Here is a 23,934-nt window from a genome sequence, read left to right on the forward strand (position 1 = left end):
GGAGGTCTAGGGTTTACAGTACTTTGTTATATTGTTTGCGGGGTTATTATGTTGTTGCTTTATAGATGTTGCTATTGGCTACTTTAGTATTATTGCAAATGTATGTTGTACCTCTTTATACGACTCTTTCTGGACTCTGCTGTAAAACAGATATGGACAGCCCAACACTTGAAGCATTTGAACCCACAAATTTTCTAGTACGTGACAGGGCTACATTTCATTGAGTCACCAGTCAACTGCTGATGATAAAATCCTCTTTTTCCTTTTTATACATTTCTTTTCTGGAATATGCTGTAAAATAGACATGGGCATCCCAACACTTAAAGATGCAATCCCAGAGATGTCCTGGTACTAAGTTGGGCCACTTATTCAGTAGTACCCAGTATCCATTCCTTTCCCACCCCCTCTACTTTTTGTCTGCCAAAAAATAAAATAAAATAAATCCCACAACTAGGGCCATTAAATCCAGAGACTCCTACTGTCAAAGGGTTTGAACTTGCAAAGTCACCAAAGGAAGAAAGAGCCACATTCTACCAAGCCACAGTTCAGTCACAATTACCAGTCTACCTTTTCTTCTCCTTCTCTCTCCTGCACTGTACAACAGACAGGGCCAGCATGGCAATCAAAAGATTGGAAGCCAGGGCCTTGTCCCATTTTAGCCAACCCTTACCTTCCTTTTTTTTTTTTCTTCCTTATACTTCTCTTTTGCATCTTAGCACTTATTTTCATACAGGGATTTTTTTAAATATATAATTGTCTTCTATTGTATATTTTGCTGTCTGTAAACTTATAAAAAAATATTTGTGCTGTTATGGCTGGTGTAATCTTAAGACACTTTCAGTTCATACTTCCACTGTAGGTGTAGAGATTCTGATAAGACTGAAAAATGTGTGAATTAAATCTAAACAAATAAATGGTTATGGATTTGATATACTGCATTTCTGTGGTACAATCAAAGCAGTTTACATTTATTATATAGAGGTACTTTCTTTGTCTAGGCTCAATCTAAATTTTTGTATCTAGAGCAAGAGAGGGTTAGGTGACTTGCCCAGGGTCACAAAGAGTCACAGTGAGAATTGAACCCAGTTCCCCAGGTTTATAGCCTGCTGTATTAACCATTAGACTACTACTTCACTATTAATTCTAAGTTTACCAAAGATAGTATGTAGTGTAAAAATAAAATAAATATCTTTGAATGATGGTTAGTTTGATGTCAGGCTCAGGGATCATGTTCCCCATACCATTGAGTGTTGCAGCAATTTCCATGAGCCTTAATGATTTCCTCTAAACCTCGAAGAGGCAGAAGGAGCCTGTGCAAGCCTGGGATTTCCCTTTCTGTATGGTTAAAGAGCTGCAATACTCACAGTAGACTCCAGCATATTCTCCTATCCAAGCCAGAGAAACACAGCAGTCAGTATAAACTATGGCTGCTCTCAACCAAGTTTGTAAGATTTGTAGTTTGGGAGAGAAGCAGTACATTCAGCACCAGCTTAACCATCCCCTCTACTAGACCCAGGAGCCAAAGCAATCAGTGTAAGCTCCTGCATGTCCTTTCATGCAACTAGAGATCTTCTGGTGGGGTAATATGCCCAAATGGGTTAATTTAGTGCACACTACACAAAAAAAATGCTCTCACTGCTATGTTATAGACAAAGGACTTAAAGCTTATAATCAAATAAATAAATAAATACATTTAAATAAAAACCTCAAGAGTCTAGGGTGCCTACAGAGATGGTCTACTGACTCATCATCTTAGGTTTCGATATAACTTCCGAAAACCAACCACAGTGCAAAAAAACTCCCTAGTGGAGGAAGAACACTGTAACAAAAAAAAGGACCTTTTTATATTCAATAATGAAGTCCTAAGTCAATAACAATTCATCCAACCAAGGAAAGCGCTGACTTCAAATCTGAAACTCAAGCTGTAGCCACACTTTGTTTCCCTGACAGAGGGATCCCGTGTTTCGATACTGCCTCAGAAGGAGTTAACAAAACATATCTACCAGTTTCTGTTTTAAAGTGGTTTCTATAATTTTTTGCTCTTTAGCTCTTGTTTTTGGATTTTTTTAGTTTAGTGCATACCATAATGATAATGAACTTCGCTCCTAAATCGGAGTATGAGCTCAGTCTCTCAAATGTACATTAATGCTCTCTGTAGTACTTGCATTAAGCCTAAGAGAGCTTCCTTCCAACGTTCCTAAGATATAACTTGAGTTGTAGCATGATGGACAGGAAGAATTGCTCAGGGCTAGGATACGAAAGAGAAAAGCTGCTCTTAGCCTTAGATATGTTCTCTGAATTTTCATGGGTTGCTGCTTATAAACTCTGAGTTCTCATTCTTCGTGTGCAATTAACTATTTTTTTTATCAGGCAATGTGTTTTTAAGAGAGTATTGTACTATACTGCTATGCATGCTTAAATTTTGCTTTTGCATTTTATTTGTCCTCCTGTTGCTTTTTCTTGTCTTACCCTTTTTGTCTCTCTTCATTTATTACTGAGCTAACCAGTATACTATGATCAGCATGTTTCATGGCCTTTTTCTTCTTCCCCATCCCCTCTTCCTTCTAAGTACATAACAAAAGAAGTCCTTCCATGAACTCATTGAATTTTGTTCTAGCTAAGTGATATTACACTGCCTGTTGGAATGTAATAACACACCCCTCTACTTGGCTGAGACAGGAAACTCAAACGTAAGATTTTGTAGTTTCTCTCCAGTCAAGCTGAGCTGCATTTCTTAATAGATTGATCTTTTCCATTAAAAAAAAAAAGAATGCAAAGGTTCTGGAGTATTTTTGGATGGCTTTTGTTTTCGCTGTGAAGGAGCATTTGGTTGCTGGGTGATATCTTTATCAGAGTTGAGCTTCTGCAGGAACCACATTTATTATCCAATATTTCTCTTCTTTCCTCAAATTTCAGACAGTGGTTGTTCTATCTTTTCTCTTCTCTCTCTCTCTCTCTCTCTCTCTGTGTCCCCTTTTCAGGACTACCTGGTATTAGGGGCACTTTTATTTAAAATGTGTTAAGAAATAGGCTTGGCGCATTTTAACATGAGACTTTCCTGCGCACTAACCCCATTTTTTAAATAGCCCAAAAACAGAGCTTTTTTTTTTCTTTTTCTACTTCTGCAGGCTCTGCACTAATTTTTGCATTAGTTCGTCAGACCTGCAAAAATATTACCCCTCTGTTTACTGAATGGGCTGTGTCAGCTTTGCCGCGTGGCTTAGTAAACAGGGGGGGGGGGGTTAATGTGGGAGCACGTTCTGCATCCTATGTAGGAGAGGCTAAATGTCCCCATGTTAAGTCTGCATTATTCAGTTAACATATGCTAATGAGAGTGTACCAGCTGGCTGGATAATGTTTCTGTACCCATTCCCCACTCATGATCTGACCCTCTGCCCCCAAAAATCTAATGTAATCTAATCAAGAGAATGTATATGCCGCAGAATCTAAAAGGTCCTAAGCAGTTTAGAAGCTTGCAAAACTTACAACAGAAAAAGCAGCTTATAGGGCTGGATTCTATATATGGTGCCTGAAAATTCCACGTGGAAAAAATATACCTTGACGTATTCTCTAGTATACCTAAATTTTATAGAATAGGCTTAAATTTCCACACAGCATATAAAGTAGACCGAGCGTTGGTCCATATGACTAAATTTAGTCACTGTCAATTATGCTAACTGAAACCTGATGTAAATCCTGCTGCCTAAATTAGGCATGGCGTGGGTTTATTCTCAAGCACACACAGATTTTACAAATGCCCATGATCTGCCCATTCCACACCCACTTTTCAACTAGGAAACTTAGAATTTAGGCGCACCACATTACAGAATATGCTTAGTAGTGCGCCTAAATTCTAATTAATGCCAATTAAAGCTGATAATTGCTTGTTAACATCCAATTAGCGCTGATTAGCTTGTCAAACTAAGTTATGCATATTGTTATGGAATACACTTTGATTTTCATGCGGAAATCTTGGCGCGATATATAGAATCCCGGGGATAGTGTGCAAATAAGCACCTGCTAATAGGCAAATTACCACAAAGTGCTATAATGCTTAATACAGTTTAGTAAAAGAGCCCCTTCGTCTTGACTGATTATATGCAACTTTCTTGGAGCTGATAAGTAACTTAGTCACCAGGAGCACTTTAATAGCCTGGATTTTTCATTCCTCTCTTTTACATATTCCCTCACAAAATTTATAATTGTTAAACAATTGGAGGTTAATCTTTTCCACCCAATAGTCAGCTCATGGGGATAAGTGGTGTCTGAGCCGCTCATAGCTGCAGGCTAAACTGACTCTGGATATTCAATGCCGGAGCATGACTGGCTCCTGGCATTGAAATATCTGGGTCCCAGCAGTCACCTGAAAGTTAACCAGTGCTGGCCTTAATTCAACTGAAACCTGGTGCAACTCTCCATGCTTAAATTAGACATGGATCAGACATATTCCATACCGGTGCATGCAGATTCTTGGAACACCCACCAGTGGCATAGCAAGACAGCCAATTTTGGATGGGCCTGAGCCCAAAGTTGGCAGGCACAATATTTTCTCTGCCCTGCCCTACCCCAACTGCAAAATATAAATATATTAGCTAATAATAATAAGCTTAGGGACGTTGCTGCTGCCTGCTAAGCTTGATAAAAGGGAGTTCTGGCCACCTTCCGAGAAGACATTCTCGGAAGGTGGCCAGAACTTCCTTTTACCAAGCTTGGCAGGCAGCAGCAGCCAATGTCCCTAAGCCACTGATGCCAGCACCCTATGCATGCTTAGCTGTTGGTGACTCAAGGATGCTGTTGCTGACTGCAGAGCTTGGTAGAAGGAAGTTCTGGCTGTCTTTGGAGAAGATCTTCAGCTGGGGAGGCTTAGGATCCCTACCAGCTATACAGCAAGGGTCAGAACTGGTGTTAGACATGCTAGCCCCCCCCTTCCTGATCCTCTCTCCTCCATGCTTTCCCTCCGATTTACCCACCTGCCATTACTGTCACACCAACAGACCCTCACCAAATACATAACGAGATCGGAAATAAAAATATCTGGACAAAATTGAACTGGGAACCCCCAAAAGTTAAACTTAGCATGAACTGCAGCACTGGAGAAATAAAAACAGAAATGCATTTCCTTTCTACCGAACATAATACAAACACATTTGCTATGCAGACTTTCCAAAGCCAACATATTCCATTTAAAACATTCAAACTAAATCGCTTTTTTCTACCTTAGTGGTCTGGACATTGTATTTTTCCATCATAGTGGTTGCAATTTCTCTTCTGCTTTCCTGTCTGTCATCTTCTAATTCTCTTTCAAGCGGCTGCTGTCCATTTGCCTATTTTACCCTCACTTCACTTGCTTCTGACATACTGTTTTTTTTTAGCTGCTTCCTTTCTTTTTTTTTTTTCTATGTCTCTATCAACTCAAATTTCACCCTCTCACTGTTCTCCTTTTTAGTTTACAGCTACCTATCAGATTTCCATCTTCTTCTCTCACCCACTAGGTTTTTCATTTCCCCATCTCACTCCTTCCCCAGCCCTCCATTCCCTTCATTACCATATTTCTAGCCTCTGTAATCACTATCCTTTCATTTCCTTGCCACCCCTTCCTCCCCTTCCTGGCCTCTCCCACATGGTTCCACCATTCCCAACATCATCTTCCCTCTGCCCTTCTAGCTCAGCATCTGTTCCCTCTTTCTTCCTTCCCCACTCTTGTAGCCTTGCATCACTCTGTCCCTTCTCTCTTCCCTCTCCCCCCATGTTCCAACATTTTTCCCTCTCACTTTGCTCACTCCCTTCTGCTCCTAGATCCAACATCTCCTCCTTTCTCCCCTCTCCACCTCTGGTGTATCTCTCTCTCTCTCTCTCTCATCCACCCCCAGGTCCAACATATCTCCCTCTCTCTCACTTTTCACCATCTCCTCTCTTGTGCCATGGATCCAACATTTCTCTTCCACCTCCCCCCATGCAGCATTCTCTCCCTTCCACTGTCATGTCCAACATTTCTGCCTCTCTCTCACTGTCCAACATACCTCTCTCTGTCTCCCACCCTCCCTTTTGCCTGGTCCAACATTTCTTCCTCCCCTTCACTATCATGTCCAACTTTTCACCATCTCCCCCCTACTCACCACATCATGTCCAACATTTCTCCCTCTCTCATCCCTCTCCCCTCTATGCAACATATTCCTCTCCACCATATGAAAAGATTTTGTTTTCCTTTCTTACCCTGCTGCACCCTATGTCCCACAATTCTTGCTCCTTCCCACCTCGTACCCCCCCCCCCCCCGCAGCATCTCTCTTTCTGAAGGAGACTTCCCCCCCCCCCCCCCAACTCTCCCTCTCACTTCAATGAGGCAGCACCCTTGCCAGCACCGGTATTGGAGGAAGCAGGCTGAGCTCCCACGATCCTGCATCTGCCTCCCTCTCTCTCCCTCAGCAGCAGCGATAGTGATTCCCGCATGCTGCCTACCACTGCTAACCCAGAATCGTCTCCTGCCACATCTGCCCCAGCAGAAACAGGAAGTTGCGACAAAGGGGCAGGATGTGGTAGAGGAGACGCTTCTTGGTTAGCAGTGCTAGGCAGCATGTGGGAGAGGGAGGAAGGCAGATGCAGGATCATGGGAGATCAGCCTGCTCCCTCCGCTGCCATGCTGATAAAGGTGCTCCTCTGCCAGCACTGTTAAGTGTTCCATTGCTGTGCCCACCTTGGCTATGCCCTTGACACCCATGCTCCACCCATTCCCCTCCCTTGGCCATGTCCCCTTTTCAGATCGGCACACATTTTTATAGAATATGCCTAGCAAAGATGCGTGTGTAAATTCTAATTATTGCACATTGTCAATTATTAGCACCAGATTTTGGCATTAATTGGTTTGTTCAATTAAATTTGTGCAGATGCCCAATTTCTGCACACATCTGCTATATGCAATTTTGAGTGCTATATATAGAATTTGAAGGCATATGGATATTTTCTGGGTAAACAGCACAATAACTAACTTCCTTTTGCCAACAAAACTGTATACTTTTATACAAAGCTCATAATAAAGAGCAGTTCATTTATGAATTTAAATAAAGCAAATGTCAGCTGTGGTGATGTGCCAATCTCCACACCACAAGGAGCACAAAAAACAGTAGAGATTACCAGGAAAGTCAATGGTGTATAGATGGCTTTTGTTGTTTGTCTTCCAAAATGACTCAACATGCACTCTATTTTGGCTTATGGCCTGCAACAGAAGTCTGTCAAAATACGTAGCAAATACTGTGTATAAATAAAATTGAAAGAGACTAAGACCTGAATTCAATGACACAAATTAGGTTTAAAAGTAAGACCACAAAATCAAGCACTAAAAATATATCATAGGTTATACACGAACCATAATAAAATAAAACAATATACAGTATACATGATAGGCAGTACAAAACAGTGTAGCAGCTTACTTGTTGAGATATAAATGTTAGAAAAAATGCCCAGCTTATATACTTTAACTGACCAATTTTTCCACAATGGACTATGATCTATGGTGGGGGGTGGGAGGAAAGACTCAGAACCCTACCTTCACCCTTATTTTGATTTATAAGTGGTGAGATTTATTAGGGTAGTTTACGTCATAGGCATTAAAAAAAAACCTCCCAAAACAATCGTTAACACTCCATGTATTTTCCAGTTTATGGTTACCCTTTCAAGTGAACAAATTCAAACAAAAAAAATTAACTTTCATTCAAGAATGCTGTCTAGTGCTCAGCTGCTAATTCCACCGACTGTGGCCAAAGTTTCACCAGAAAGCTATCTCAAGGTGTAAGGGATTATTCAGCATTTTTCTGCACACCCCCAAGTCCAATTCAACATTCAGACCATGAAACTTTACTGTGTTAAATTAAAAAATGAAACATTGTTCCTTCCTAAGCAGAATATTATTGGTCACCTTCTCGCTACCTAAGCTGAATAGATTTATAAACAAAAATTTTTTAAATCATCTACAGTATGATTTTAAAGAGTACCAGTGATTGACCATAGGTGCTGTTTGAAAATTTCTAACTATACAGCTCCTATGTTCAATCTATTCCATCAGTGTCGTTATGCTCATATTAGCCCTCTCCTCAAGTCACTTCATTGGCTCCCTACCTGTTTCCGCATACTCCTCTTATTGACTTACAGTTGCATTCACTCTGCAGCTCCTCAGTACCTCTCCACTCATCTCACTTTACACTCCTCCCTGGGAACTATGGTCATTAGGTAAATCTTTCTTATCTGTAGTTTTCTCCTGCACTGCTAACTCATCTTTGTCCGTCTTCAAATCTAGGCTAAAGGCCCACCTTTTTGATGCTGATTTTAACTCCTAACCCCTATTCACTTGTTCAGTACCCATTATCTATTTTATTATTCCCACCTAAGTAATTCCCTTATCCTTTATTTGTCCTGTTTGTCTGGCCTGATTAGATTGTAAGCTCTGAACAGGGACTGTCTCCTTATGTTCAAGTATACAGCACTGTGTATGTCTAGTAGCGCTATAGAAATGATAAGTAGTAGTAGTAGTCCTTGGAAGGTATACAATCAAGTAGGAAAGTAGAAATAATATGAGCAGTATTTTTTTTTTTTTTTTAAGGAAATAAAAGTGACAGGTCGATGTGGTCAGAGGACCTGCCCAAGAACTCAATGGTCCTTTCAAGGTATGTATTACAGTTGGGTAAACTTTTTTTTTCTGTTACTGTTTCTATAAATCACCTTAGTTCTGATTGTCTTTGGCTACACTATGTTTTAGAGAGCTGAAAAATAATCATATGAAGATAAATGGTCTGCTTGTAATTGTCACAACTTTAGAGGGTTTAATGTGTGTGTACTGTTCATATGGTACAAGAAAACAACATAGACTGAAACATCCTTTCCATTTCTTGTAGAGAGTCAAGGAATTAGCTTTTTTTTTTTGGAATCTGAATCTTGATTGTGCATATGGCAGTCCTAGGATCTTATTCAGGAAATAACGTTTACCCATTACCCCACCCCTCCCCAGATTCTATATATGGTGCCCAAATGTGCACACTTAAGATGTATGCACAACTTAATTGAGTATTGAGACCTGAACTATCAATAATTGGGTGCTAACAACCAATTAATGAAGTTAATTAGCACTCAAAAGTTGCATGTGCATCTGGCTGTGTGCTATTCTATGAGGCAAGGCGTTTAATTCTATTAGAGTGGGAACAGAGTCGCTGAATGAGAATAACAAACTTTAAAAGGATGACTCAACACGGTACCATGTTTTGGCACTCAGGGTACCTTCTTCAGGAGTCTTGGTATATGTGTTAAAAAGTCTGGATCCTCAATATGTGAACTTCATAGCAGCATTCAGAAGTGACAGCCTTTATAATAACCCCCACAGGTATTGAGGATCCAGACTTTTTGACAGAATAAGCAGCATAAAATGTATTTTACTGATTTGGGATCTTGCCAGGTACTTGTGACCTGGATTGACCACTGTTAGAAATAGGATGCTGGGCTTGATGGACCTTCAGTCTGTCCCAGTATGGCAATATTTATGTACTTATGTACTAAAAGACTGAGAAGCCTTCAAAGCTGCTCTACTGAGATTCTCCCTCTGTGATTCTCTGGCACTCTGAGTAGATGAAGGAACAAATTCCTACACTCAAAGATCAGCACCCTCATCACATCTGCTATTGTTCTGGCTTTTACCATCTCCAGTTACAAACCACCCCAAGCCTGGCCATCTTCCTCTTATTTCTATAAGACTAGCATTCCATCTGGCACCCAACTTCTCCTTCATGCTCATATAAATGGAATAACACAGCACCCACAATTCTTTGCTACTTAGTTTTACGTAATTCATGAGTTTTTGTTTTTCGATTGTAGCTTGGGAACAAAAGGTTTCCATCCAGAAACATGAACAAGAGGCATGTAATACCATCCAATTGGGTCTACTGTTTTATAGTAAGTCTGAAATGGTTTCTTTCAAGTTGTTGATGATGTTTTATTTGTAGAACAGGAAAGTCAGGTTAAGACCAATTGTTTGGCTTTTGGCTACAACCCAGAGATGTAGGGAGAAAAAAAGTGACCTGTCCAAGGCCACAAGTGAATCATGAACTGATGCCGCAGCACACATCTTAGTTCACTAAGGGGCCCTTTTACAAAGCGGCATTAAGCCCAATGCGGGCTTACCATTCGCCAAAAAGGAAGTACTTCTGGGCTACCACAGCAGCCCGGTGGTACTTCCCACCCCCAGCGCTACAGAAATATTTTTACCTTTGTAGTGCCGGTGTATACCTAGCGGTAACTGGACATTGCAGCGCACTGCCCGGTTACCACCGGGTTAGGGCGGGGAGCCTTTACCGCCACCTCAATGGGTGGTGGTAAGTGCTCCCCTCCGAAACGACCATGCGGCAAGTGCTTCACTTGCTGTATGGCCATTTCCTAAAGAAAAGAGAGACCTACCTTTTACCCGCTGTGGTAAAAAGGGGCCTTGGCGCGCATCAAAAACTCACGCCAACGTCAGCGTGGGCCCCTTTTTGCAGCAGCTTGGTGAAAGGGGCCCTAAGGAATTCAGATACAGAGGGGTATGGGGTGGTTGGTTAATAAGAGTACATGTTTGCTCAGTTGGTGGTTCATTTAGAACTATGGAGCTAGATTAAGTATGGCCTGTTCTGCTGATTATTGGCATACGTGCCAAAATATCCAGATTCTACCATATTATTCAAACCTTATAATTGAAGACTCTAATCAGTAAATCTAATTATTGGACCATTAATATAGTCTACAACATAAGAGATTCATTTTCAACTGCCAATCAATGTACATAAAAAAAGTATTGAAATATTGTGTGAGAAGTACTTCAGATATTGTTTTCCCATCCAACAAAGGACCCACTTTATATTTATTTATTTATTACATTTGTACCCCACATTTCCCACCTATTTTCAGGCTCAATGTGGCTTACATAGTATCGTAAGGCGTTAGTCGCCTTTGATGCAGGGGTATAGCCAGACTTCGGCGGGAGGGGGGTCCAGAGCCTGAGGTGAGGGGGCACATTTTAGATCTCCCCTCCGCCATTCCCAGCACCCCCCGCCGCCGCCAGCACCACCACCAACATCTTTGACCCCCCCTCCCCGCCCGCTGTCGCCTACCTTTGCTGGCGGGGGACCCCAACCCCTGCCAGCCGAGGTCCTCTTCTTCTTCCTTCTGGGGTCCTCGCCAGCAATGGTAGCATACGGCGACGGCGGGTTGGTGGCGGGAGGGGGCGGTTGAGAGGGTCATCAGCAGGGGGGTCCAGGGCCAAATTTACAGGGGCCCAGGCCCCCATAGCCTTAGAGTAGCTACGTCCCTGCTTTGATGATGAAACAAATACAAAGTGATGTTATTATCAAAGAGGTTCATATGTTCAGGATCTCTGGGTGATTAAACAATTATTCTTTTGTAGGGTGCACCTGTTACTGTGCCCAAAATTAATGGTGATAATAAACACAATTTGTGCATTCAAACAGTCCCAACATCAAGGAAATTTTAATAACTTTAAATGACTTATCTGAATGAAAGGAAAAATTGCCAGCATCTGAAGAATAACCACTGCCACATTTTCCAGTGCCCGCCAAAAACTCTAAAGTGGCACTTCCAGTCCCCCCTTCCGATAGACGCCCAACACTGCAACTGCTTCACAGGACTCGGGTGGCGACTTAAGCTCTGGTACTTCAACTATTAACATACTTCCAGACATAGGCGGTCGGTGGCCCAACTGTTTGGGGAGGCTAAAGGGGGCGGAGTTAGGGGCAGGGCCAGGGGCGGTGCTTACCTCCATAATTGTCTGACAAAACACAGAAAAAATAAGTAAAAATAAAATAGTCACAATTAATACCTTTTATAAATTTAGATATTAGATTGTAAGCTTTATTGAGCAGGGACTGTCTCTTTGTGTCAGGTGTTCAGCGCTGCGTGCGTCTGGTAGCGCTATACAAATGTTAATAATATTAGATATGTATCATATGTCAAAGAATAAAGTGGTTGCTCAAAGCATAAGCTAACCAATCGCTCAACTGCAAAACACTATGCACAACGTTGTGCAAAAACACACTCAGAACCTTACTGTACCATAAATATTACACTGGACAGAATACAACAATATACCACCCATACGGAAAAAGCAGACCATCAACAGTATGAAACAAAGGATCATAATATCACAATTCTAATGTAGAGCCACAAAACACCCTTTTAGGGTGGATAGTGTTCACAATGAGCTCCTTTTATTAACAACCATATGTAGATCCTTCAAGAGTAAGTGTGTCATGGTTTAGGCTCTACACCCTTTCAGATGTTTTGGTGCCAGCTCAGTAAGGCCAACACACAATCTCTCCACTGCAAAACACTATGCACAAACTTATGCAAAAACACACTCATAACCTTAGCAAACGACAACAGCACCAATTACAAGGACAGGACAAGCTACAACCTTATGTGTGGAAAGGCAGCATTATAATGACACCTGGCTCTAAAATACCAGTACACAACCTAGTGAAAAAAATAAAAAGGGCTGCAAATACTACAAATACTACACGCTAACAGAATACTGCACCTTGATCACACATGAAAAACACATGACACAACAGATATGAAGGCAAAATACTGAACTGGAAAGTTACCTCAAAAAGTCAGACTCTGCATGCAGCAATACTAGAAAAAATTAAACATGCATGCAAAATATCACAGATGCACATTTCCAAAAGCTGACCTATTTCAATTAATAAATTCTGAATAAAAAAGTTTTCTACCTTTGCTGTCTGAGTATTTAGTTTTTCTGTTAGCTTTGGTCCCAGTTTCTTCTGTTGTGTGCAGCAATTCTCTTCTCCCCTGCCCTCACCTCCTCTCCAGGGATCCGTTCTCTTCCCCTTCTCTCCAGCGATCTCTCCCCTCCCCTCCATCCATCCACCCATGGCCAGAAATTCGCCTCTCCCCTCCCCTCCAGCGATCTGTTCTCTCCCCCTGCCTTCCCCTTCTCTCCATGTCTTGTCCAGCGATGATCTGTTCCCCTCCCCTCCCATCCCAGCGATTCTCCCTGCCCTCGCCTTAACCGTTTTACTCTACCTGGCAGCAACGTGAAGAAAAAGGCACTGTCTGCAGGATCGCCTCCGGCTTCAGCTTTTCTCTTCGCTTCGCTCTTCACACAATGTCCCGCCTTCACGGAAACAGGAAATGCATCATCGCGAAGGCGGGACACTGTGTGAAGAGCGAAGCGAAGAGAAAAAGCTGAAGCCGGAGGCGATCCTGCAGACAGTGCCTTTTTCTTCACGTTGCTGCCAGGGACAATAAAACGGTTATACACGGGGTGGGGGGGTGGGGGGGGGGCAAGGAAGGCTGCCGGTCGGGGAGAGCAGGAAGGAAGGACGGTGGGAGAGCTCCCTGGCTGCTGTGCAAGCCCTGCGTTTGTGAGGGCAGCAGCCAGGGGAAGATCAAGATTGGGATGGGGAGGCTTAGCCTCCCCAAGCCTCTTATATGGGGCGCCTATGCTTCCAGAGAAGATGCCTTGACTTCTGAGGCAATGGTAATCCAAAATGGAATGTCAGCATTTTTACAGGCTCTCAGGAGCAGTAACCTGGAACTTCCTGTGAATGAAGTTACAAAACAGGGAATGATAAAATAAAGTTTTAAAAGTATATCCATCATTCATTGAAGTATTTATATACCACTTATACTTAAGTAATATACAGTTTTGATTTTACAGGTACTGGGTCTGTCCCTAGTGGGTTTACAGTCTAAGTAGTACTTGCCCAGGGTCACACAGATCTACAGAGGGAATTGAACCTGGTTCCCCAGGGTCTCAAACCACTGCTGACCATCAGGCAGCAGCAGGAATTGAATCCAATTCCCCAGGTCCATAACCCACTACACTAAACATTAGGCCACTCCTCCACTTTTGATCTGTATGATGTTTAGATGTTTTGGTGTGCACTGGAAGATGTGGCAGTGGTTATTCTTTAAACACTGACAATTTTTCCTTTCATTCAGATAAGTCATTTAAACTTATTAAAATTTCCTTGATGTTGAGACTGTTTGAATGCACAAATTGTGTTTATTCTCATCATTAATTTTCAGTACAGTAAGAGGTGTACCCTACGAAAGAAAAATTGTTAATCATCCAAAGATCCTGATATAAAGTGGGTGAGAAAACAGTATCTGAAGTACTCATGCAATATTTTAAAATTTCAATACTTTTTATATACATTGGCAGTTGAAATTGGATCTGTTATGTTGTACGCCAGAGGTTCCCAAACCTGGTCCTGGAGGCACCCTAGTCAGTCAGGTTTTCAGGATATCCACAATGAATATTCATGAGAGGGATCTGCATGCACTGTTTCCCTATCTCTCTCATGAATATTCATTGTAGATGTCCTGAAAACCTAACTGGATGGCGTGCCTCCAGGACCAAGTTTGGGAAACACTGTTGTAAGCAATGATTGAAGACAACATAGATAGGAAATGCATGTTCAATTTCCAATGGAAAAAATCAACATTCTAATGTGAGCAGATTGGTCTCTTTTCAAAAGGAGTCCCTTATTTTCTTCCAATTTTCTCATTTTCCTACCATCGCCCTCACAAAAGTTTCCCTCGCTCTAATATGAGCAAGTGCAAAGTGATGCATGTGGGAAAGAGGAACCCGAATTATAGCTACGTCATGCAAGGTTCTATGTTAGGAGTGATAGACCAAGAAAGGGATCTAGGTGTCGTCGTTGGCAATACGTTGAAAGCTTCTGTTCAGTGTGCTGCTGCAGCTAAGAAAGCAAATAGAATATTAGGTATTATAAGGAAAGGAATGGAAAACAAAATGAGAACATTATAATGCCTTTGTATTGCTCCATGGTGTGACTGCATCTCGAATATTGTATTCAATTCTGGTCATCACATCTCAAAAAAGATATAGTGGAATTAGAAAAGGTGCAGAGAAGGGCAACGAAAATGATAAAGGGGATGGGACGACTTCCCTATTAGGAAACACTAAAGTGGCTAGGGTTGTTCAGCTTGGAGAAAAGGCGGCTGAGGGGAGATATGATAGAGGACTATAAAATAATGAGTGGAGTTGAACGGGTAGACGTGAAGCATCTTTTACGTTTTCCAAACATACTAGGACTAGGGGGCATGTGATGAAGCTACATAGTAGTAAATTTTAAATGAATCAGAGAAAACGTTTCTTTACTCAACATGTAATTAAACTCTGGAATTCATTGCCAGAGAATGTGGTAAAGATGGTTAGCTTAGCGGAGTTTAAAAAAGGGTTGGATGGCTTCCTAAAGGAAAAGTCCATACACCATTATTAAATTGGACTTGGGAAAATCCACTATTTCTGGGTAAGCAGTATAAAATGTTTTGTACTTTTTTGGGATCTTGCCAAGTATTGTGACCTGGATTGGCCACTGTTGGAAACAGGATGCTGGACTTGATGGACCTGTGGTCTGTCCCAGTATGGCAATACGTATGTACTTACATTGTTTGTTGAGTGATAGATTATTCTCTCACCAAAATACTCCTCAGGGGGGTCTTCACTGGATACCCAGACTTTACTGGATACCCAGTAAAGTCTGTGTTGTTTTCAAGCGTAACAAATATCCCGAACTGCTAAGGATATCATACGATTAAATACAATCCAACAACAATGATATCCACAATAGTATGATAGTAACTAATAATTCTTTTTAAATAGGAGGAAAAAGCCTCAAATATACAGGGAGAACTCCGTCGTTGAATAATACAACATAAGGGAGCTCCACTGAATCATCACGGGCAAAAAACCTCCTAATAAATAAATATAGAAAAAGAGCTTTTGCGTCTACAAAAAGCTTCTGTGCTCACAAAAACCGTGTAATATTACTAAGTGGTTCAAATAGACTTATCTCAAAAATTTTGCAGTCAGAGAACACCTCCCACGGCCCTAGACTTATCTCAAAAATATTTTGCAGTCAGGTGGAGTTACAGCTGGTTCCAGCGTTACATTATCTCTACAGTCTGACACCACGGACCCTGAGGCAGGGATAGAAACTTGGGCCTGAAGTCGGGCCGTGGGAGGTGTTCTCTGACTGCAAATTTTTGAGAAGTCTATTTGAACCGCTTAGTAATGTTACACGGTTTTTGTGAGCACAGAAGCTTTTTGTAGGCGCAGAAGCTCTTTTTCTATATTTATTTATTAGGAGGTTTTTTGCCCGTGATGATTCAGTGGATCTCCCTTATGTTGTATTATTCAACGACGGAGTTCTCCCTGTATATTTGAGGCTTTTTCCTCCTATTTAAAAAGAATTATTAGTTACTATCATACTATTGTGGATATCATTGTTGTTTGGATTGTTTTCAAGCATGCCACGCTTTGTGCTTATCTAAAGAAAAGTGCAGCAAAACTGTATTGGAAAGAAATATTCTAATGATTTTGCTCTTATTACAGGTGCTTTATCATTTACAGATTATCAGCCTTTCCCCAGGTCTTCCAGATGTTTCAGCATTTACATTTAATTATTCATCTAAAGGTTAGTGTTCATGTATACTACTAATGCATTTCATAAGAAATAATATTTCATAAGAAATAATGCATAGTATCCACTAGTTGGGTTGCAGAAGCTTGAAGGATTGTTTATTGCTTGGTCCCATCTAGATTGATAGTCAAACATTGTCACTGGAGAATGCTGTTCAGTAAATAGTTGTATGAAGCATATGAAGATGTCAAAATGACCAAATGTATGTCCATGTGCTTGAAACATTTAAATCCTGATTTTACAAAGTTAGAAAAGGGACATCCATCACTGCAGTCCGTCCAAATAGCAAGGGGTGTGTTGTGGGTGTGTTTTGGGGCAGGACTAAGGAGGGCCTAAAATCAGGATGGGGAGAAACGTTCAAGCCTAAAAAGAACTTCCTAAATTAGACCTGTTTCAGTCACATTCAGGGTATGAAAAGGTGCTCTGATTGAGCAGCTAACTACTGGAGGAATTAAAGGCATGACAACTCCTTAGTCCCCTAAGGGTTGATGTCCCCTTCCCTCTCCCTTGAAAGTGAAACTAAAAGGGGACAACTGCTTCAGGTATTATAGGCATTCTTAGCAAAGCAAGAAACAAGTCTGAGGTGTAACCTAGTAGGTAGTGCAGTGGGCTTAAAGCTAAGGGACCAAGGCTCAAATCCAATCTTAATTCTTTTAGGGGTCCTTTTACTAAGGTGCGCTAAAAAATGGCCTGCGGTAGTGTAGGCGCGAGTTTTGGGTGTGCCCAGAATCATTTTTCAGCGCACCTGCAAAAAATGACTTTTTAAAATTTTTGTTGAAAATGGATGTGCAGCAGAATGAAATTTGCCACACGTCCATTTTGGGTCTGAGACCTTACCACCAGCCATTGACCTAGCGGTAAAGTCTCATGTGGTAACCGGGCGGTAATGACCTACATGCATCAAATGCCACTTAGCGTGAGTCCGATACGCGCGTCAAAAAGAAAAATTATTTTTCAGACAAGCGTATCGGACGCGAGCCCAAAATGAAATTACTGCAAGAGCCACGCAGTAGCCGGGTGGTAACTCCATTTTGGCGTGCGTTGGGTGCATGTAGATGCTTATACGGCTTAGCAAAAGGCCCCTTAATTTTTTTTAAATTTTGAGCCTAATATATAAATCACCTGTAAGCCTGAAGGCTATTGAAGTGATGAATATTCAGATACAGTAAGTATTTGTTTTCTAGTGCTCACGATTACAAAATAAAAGTCCACTGCACTAACCACTAGGCTGCTGTCCAGGGATGTCTGTGTGGCCATTCTTCTAAGAATGCTGCCAGACAGATGTCCTTGTCCCTGATTTTTGCCACTACAAAACATAAACAATTACCCCACACATCATACATACCAAATATTTCACAATACATTAAATCAAAAAATCATATTATATACCTTTAACAGCTTCTAATAACTGCCTGGTACACCAAGGCTGCCCTCCGTATACACTGCAACAGCACACATAGGTATAATGAACCTAAACCTTCTCTCGCTATTTTATAGCATCATCAATAGTGGCCAATCCACTTCCTTATTTAAACCAAAGGGTTCCACCGTTCGCCAATTATATATCATCCTTTGTTCTCTCCTAATCAACTCCCTTTCACAGTTCCTCCATTCCCCTCTCCAACAAAATAGCACTACAAATTTTAAATCATTAACAGTATGACATAATCGTGACCAATGAGAGACTAACGGAGTATCCATTTTCTGAAGTCTAATATTGCTTAGATGTTGAGCAATACGTTTCTTAATCTTCCGTGTGGTTTCCCCAATATACCAAAACTGGCATGGGCAACATATCCCATATACCACATTCTTAGTATTACAATCAGATTTGGTTTTCAACTGAAAATCCCTACCTATAGTATGAATCCACACATGATTAGTGCATATAGCATATTTACAATATACACACGCTCCACATTGTGTATGATCCCCTGATGTTTCTTGCCTCTCCTCTCTCACTAACCTTTTTTTGGACAAAATTTCTCCAATATTCTTATCCCTAGTGCAAGAGAAACGAGGCTTCATACACAATGCTGGATGCACAGACAAGGTGGACCAATGCTTTAATATAATATTTTGAATCTCCCTCATCTGTTTGTAAAATGGAAGCACACAAATAACTTGCTGATTACAACACTCTCCCACTGTCCGTCCCGTATTAAGCCAACACTGTTGTGAATTCTTAGCCCGCTTGTATGCCGATTTGATAGCATACCGGGGATAACCACGTTTTTGAAACCTCTCAAATAACAATTTAGCCTGATGAGTATACCTTGCTTGATCAGAACTTAATCTCTTGATTCTTAAAAATTGGCCAATTGGTATATTTTCTTTCAGTTTACAAGGATGATGATTCCCAAAATGCAATAGAGTATTACTATCAATGGGTTTACGATATACTCCAGTTTCAAATTAATGGTCAGCATAAGTGATATCTATGTCCAAAAATTGGACTGAACACCCCAAAGATTGTTCCACAAATTGAATGCTCACATCACAATTATTCAAGTACCCCACAAAGTCATGTGCTTCACTTTCAGACCCCGACCAGATGATAAACACGTCGTCAATATACCTTTTCCAGGCTATTAAATTATTGCAAGCATAGCCCGATGGATACACAAATTGAGTTTCATAATCTGTCATATAGAGACATGCTGCCGTGGGGGCTACAGTTGCCCATGGCGACACCTCTAATTTGTAAGAAAAACTGCTCTTCAAATTGAAAATAATTTTTTTCAATCACCATTTTAGCCATACGGTTTAACAACTGAAACTTTTTATATGATAGATCTAAACCCCGCAATGCTTGTTCAATAATTCGAAGACAGGCTCCCTGTGGGATACTAGTATACAAAGCTGTTACATCCAGAGTCATCATTATAACCCTTTGGTCCGAGGGAGTTTCTATTATCCGCAAAAACTGTAACAAATCTCCTGAATCTCTCACATAAGAAGGAGTTTTTTTGCACTTTCTGATACAAATGATAGTCTAGAAACTGTGAAAGGGGTTCAAAAAGGGAGCCTATCCCCGACACTATGGGACAACCTGGAGGACTATCTAGCGATTTATGAGCTTTAGGAGAGAAATATATGTTTGGAACATTAGGCTTTTTCCGCAATAGATATTTACATTCTTTTTTATTAATCACTTCTTGTTCTAAAGCCTGCCCTAATAAAATAGAGACCTCCTCTACATATACTTCTGTAGGATCAGTTGGTAAATGTTGATAAAATGAAGTATCTAAAAGCTGGCGATACGCTTCCCTCTTATACTGTGCCAAATCTTGCACTACGACAGCTCCACCTTTGTCAGCCCAAGAAATGACAATCGATGTATCTTGTTTTTACTCTTGTAACGCTTCTCTCTGAGACCTAGTTAAATTGTTACGAGTAAAGAATCGATGTTGTTCCATCTCTTCCAGCTCTTTCATTACTAATTTTTGAAACGTATCAATTGCCGCATCTTTAGCCCCAGGAGGAACCCATACTGACGGGACTTTATATCGTTGAAAAAATGATATCTCAGTATTACGTTGTTGGTTATTCTCATCACCCACAGGATGCTCTTCACTATCCTGCTCTCCAAAGTATACACGAAGCTTCAATTTCTAAAAACTTTTTGAAGATGAAATCGTACTGTAAAGGCATCATAGAACACTGTTGGGACAAATGATAACCCCAAGGCTAATACTGAAATATGATCAGCAGATAATGCTTTGGCCGATATGTTAATAACTGCATTTAAACTTTCCTCCCTCTGCAGGATCGGGTGACTAAAGGGGCCACTACCGGTACTTGTGCTGCAGTACTGCCATGCATAACTTGTCTATCATCTGTTCCTTGATTACTCTCCACACGGGCAGGATTTCCTATCTCATCCCCAGATGAATCGCTCGAGGAATTAAGGAAGGTAACTTTCTTACCTCTCCTATTCCTCCTAGATTTCCGTGAGCGATCCATTCAGGGATAGACGTAACCTTTAGTGTAATCACTTTCATCGCGTTTATATTTTCTGATTTTCTGCTGCCTGATCTCCCCTCTATACTTATCAATTACAGCAAGATGTTCTTTAAACTGGCTAGCGAAATGCTCTGCCGTGGATAATTGCTTTAACTCTTCAAGCTTCTTATCTAATTCTGGGCGTGTCTCAGCATGTACTTTATTCAATTTATCAACGGTCAAGAGCATTAAGTCTAACGAACAGCGGGAGATTAGTTCATTCCATCCTGTCATTAAGTGTGTAAGTACAAATTAATGTCAGTCAACACAAGTTATAGTCAGTTATTGGTTGTTAATGCCAATTAGTGTCTAAACAATTGTTACTCATGTAAGTGACATTATTCTCTAACTTGCATATGCAGTTTTGTACACTAAACATAAAATTGTGTACACGTATATAAAATTGTGTACACAAGTTTATAAAATGAATGGGTTAGTATGTAATTTTATAATGTATTTTCCAGGTGTAAAACATGTTTTACATGTGGAAAAGAGGGCTTTTTATAAAAGTACATGAGAGTATTCACATGTAAAAAGTAGGCACACTTTATAACATACGCATGACTACTTGAAATTTCATAAATTGTTGAAAGCATTCTTATTTAGTGAATTCCTTGCCACTGTTGGTGATCGTTATTCTTTAAGGGGCCCTCCCTAGTCCCACCCAAAACACTCCTTCATCAAGCCCCCTTGCTATATGGATGAACTGCAGTGTAAAATGTCCAAATTCTGCCTTCAAAATTTTGTGATTTGGATGCTTTGGGCAAGAGTGGCCTAGTGGTTAGGGTGGTGGACTTGGGAACTGAGGAACTGAGTTCGATTCCCAGTTCAGGCACAGGCAGCTCCTTGTGACTCTGAGCAAGTCACTTAACCCTCCATTGCCCCATGTAAGCCGCATTGAGCCTGCCATGAGTGGGAAAGCGTGGGGTACAAATGTAACAAAAATTTTTTTTTGAGACATCCATCTGTTTTGAAAATGAGTGCCATTTTGTTTTTGCAGGTGGAGGGAAGAGTCAAAATACTAATAGATATCCATTCAAAAGAAAAAAAAAAAAAAACTTTTGGAGCTCAAATGATTCCATCTACTAATTTATGAACATTTTGAATATTTTAAAATAACTTTTTGGTTAATAAGATCTTATATTGAGCTTAGATGACATTTATCTGCATTGGAAACAAAATTCAGAATGTTTATTTCAACTTGTGCAAGTTTTACAGCAATCAATGGGCCGATATTCAAAATGATTTAAGCAGGCAGGCAGGGGAGGCTCCTGCCCACTTAAATAGCTTCCCAGCACCTAACTGGGGACATTCAGCGGCCCTTAACCAGAGACTGCTGCTGAATATCCCCTCAGAGTGCCAAAACAAAAAGTGGGCAGGACATGGGCAGTGCTGGGAGCGATACTGGGGAGAAGCCCCAGGTTATATGGGTGCCTGCACCCGCATAAGTAGATAAGTATTGCCATACTGGGACAGACCAAAGTTCCATCAAGCCCAGCATCCTATTTCCAACAGTGGCCAATTCAGGTCACAAATACCTGGCAAGAGCTGTACTAAATAAGGCTGCTTAGCTATGCAGGTGCCAGCTCTGAATATCGGGTCAGCACCCGTACATTTTAAATTTTTAAAAATGTTTAAAGTCCCTGAGCTCCCTCAAGCCTCATGCCAAAGTCCCCTCTTTCCCTCCCCTCTCCCAGCCCGCATCAAGACACCCCCCGATGACTCTTCACCCCTCCCCAGCCGTGCAGGCAGGCCCTCCTCCCAGGCCTACCTGTATCCTGGTGGTCCAGCAGAGTCATTGGGGGCAGGAATACAGCCCCCTTTCTCCTTCCCTTTGTGGCGCTTCTCTAAAATGGCTGCCACAACCTCTCATGGCAGCTCGTGGTAATACACAAAATACCGCAAGCTGCCACAAGAGGTCACGGCACCCATTTCAGACCGGCACCACAAGGGACAGGAGCAAGGGGGCTGCACACCTGACCCCACTGGACCATCATGGATACAGGTAGGCCTGGGGGAGGGCCTACCTGCACATCTGGGGAGGTCTTCTGGAGGATGTCTTGATGCTGGTTGGGAGGGGGGGAGGGATGTAACGCCGATTTTTAAAAAAGGTTCCAGAGGAGATCCAGGAAATTATAGACCAGTGAGTCTGACATCGGTGCCGAGCAAAATGGTAGAGACAAGAACAAAATTACAGAGCATATTCAAAAGCATGGATTATTGAGACAGTCAACATGGATTTAGTGAAGGGAAATCTTGCCTCACCAATCTACTACATTCCTTTGAAGGGGTGAACAAACATGTGGATAAAGGTGAACCGGTTGATATTGTGTATCTGGATTTTCAGAAGGCGTTTGACAAAGTACCTCATGAAAAACTCCAGAGGAAATTGGAGAGTCATAGGATAGGAGGTAGTGTTCTATTGTGGATTAAAAACTGGACAAAAGATACAAAACAGAGAGTAGGGTTAAATGGTTAGTATTCTCAATGGAGAAGGGTAGTTAGTGAGGTTCCCCAAGGGTCTGTGCTGGGACCGTTGCTTTTTAACATATTTATAAATGACCTAGCGATGGGAGTAACTAGTGAGGTAATTAAATTTGCTGATGACACAAAGTTATTCAAAGTTGTTAAATCGCGGGAGGATTGTGAAAAATTACAAGAGGACCTTTCAAGACTGGGAAACTGGGCATCTAAATGGCAGATAACGATTAATGTGAGCAAGTGCAAAGTGCAAGTGATGCATGTGGAAAAGAGGAACCCGAATTATAGCTACATCATGCAAGGTTTCACGTTAGGAGTCACGGACCAAGAAAGGGATCTAGGTGTCATTGTTGATGATACGTTGAAACCTTCTGCTCAGTGTGCTGCTGCGGCTAAGAAAGCAAATAGAATGTTTGATATTAGGAAAGGAATGGAAAACAAAAATGAGGACGTTAGAATGCCTTTGTATCGCTCCATGGTGCGACCGCACCTCGAATACTGTGTTCAATTCTGGTCGCCGCATCTCAAAAAATATATAGTGGAATTGGAAAAGGTGCAGAGAAGGGCGACGAAAATGATTATTATTATTTGTAGCATTTGTATCCCACATTTTCCCACCAATTTGCAGGCTCAATGTGGCTTACATTTGCCGTAATGGCTGTTGCCATTTCCGGGTAACAGAGTACAAAAGTCATTGCATTAAGGTGCATTCATACTTGGTAAAGAAGAATACATTGTGATAGTGCATATTGATTCCGATGTGATAGATAGGATTGTAGCATACATTAGGTCATCGACTATAGAGAAACCATATTCAACATAAGGGTTAAAGTGAAAGAGGTTAGTCAGTCCAGTGATAAGAGTTCGATTTTTCTAGTTCATGTGTAGTCTCATTATTTAGTATCGAGGTTGAATGTTATTGGTATGCCTTCTTGAATAGATCAG

General features: G+C 41.2%; 1 protein-coding gene across 1 annotated transcript in view; it reads left to right on the forward strand.

Moving 5' to 3' along the window:
- Positions 1-8,604: 8,604 nt before the first annotated feature.
- ADGRD2 (adhesion G protein-coupled receptor D2) overlaps positions 8,605-23,934 on the forward strand; it is a 249,142-nt gene continuing 233,812 nt past the window's right edge. Inside the window, exons 1-3 of the mRNA XM_030206996.1 lie at positions 8,605-8,655; positions 9,854-9,931; positions 16,416-16,497. Coding sequence (XP_030062856.1) covers positions 9,884-9,931; positions 16,416-16,497 — 130 coding nt within the window. The 5' untranslated portion in view covers positions 8,605-8,655; positions 9,854-9,883. The remainder of the gene's footprint in view (positions 8,656-9,853; positions 9,932-16,415; positions 16,498-23,934) is intronic.

The sequence above is a fragment of the Microcaecilia unicolor genome, chromosome 6 (genome assembly GCF_901765095.1).
Source record: "Microcaecilia unicolor chromosome 6, aMicUni1.1, whole genome shotgun sequence".
NCBI classification, from domain to species: domain Eukaryota; kingdom Metazoa; phylum Chordata; class Amphibia; order Gymnophiona; family Siphonopidae; genus Microcaecilia; species Microcaecilia unicolor.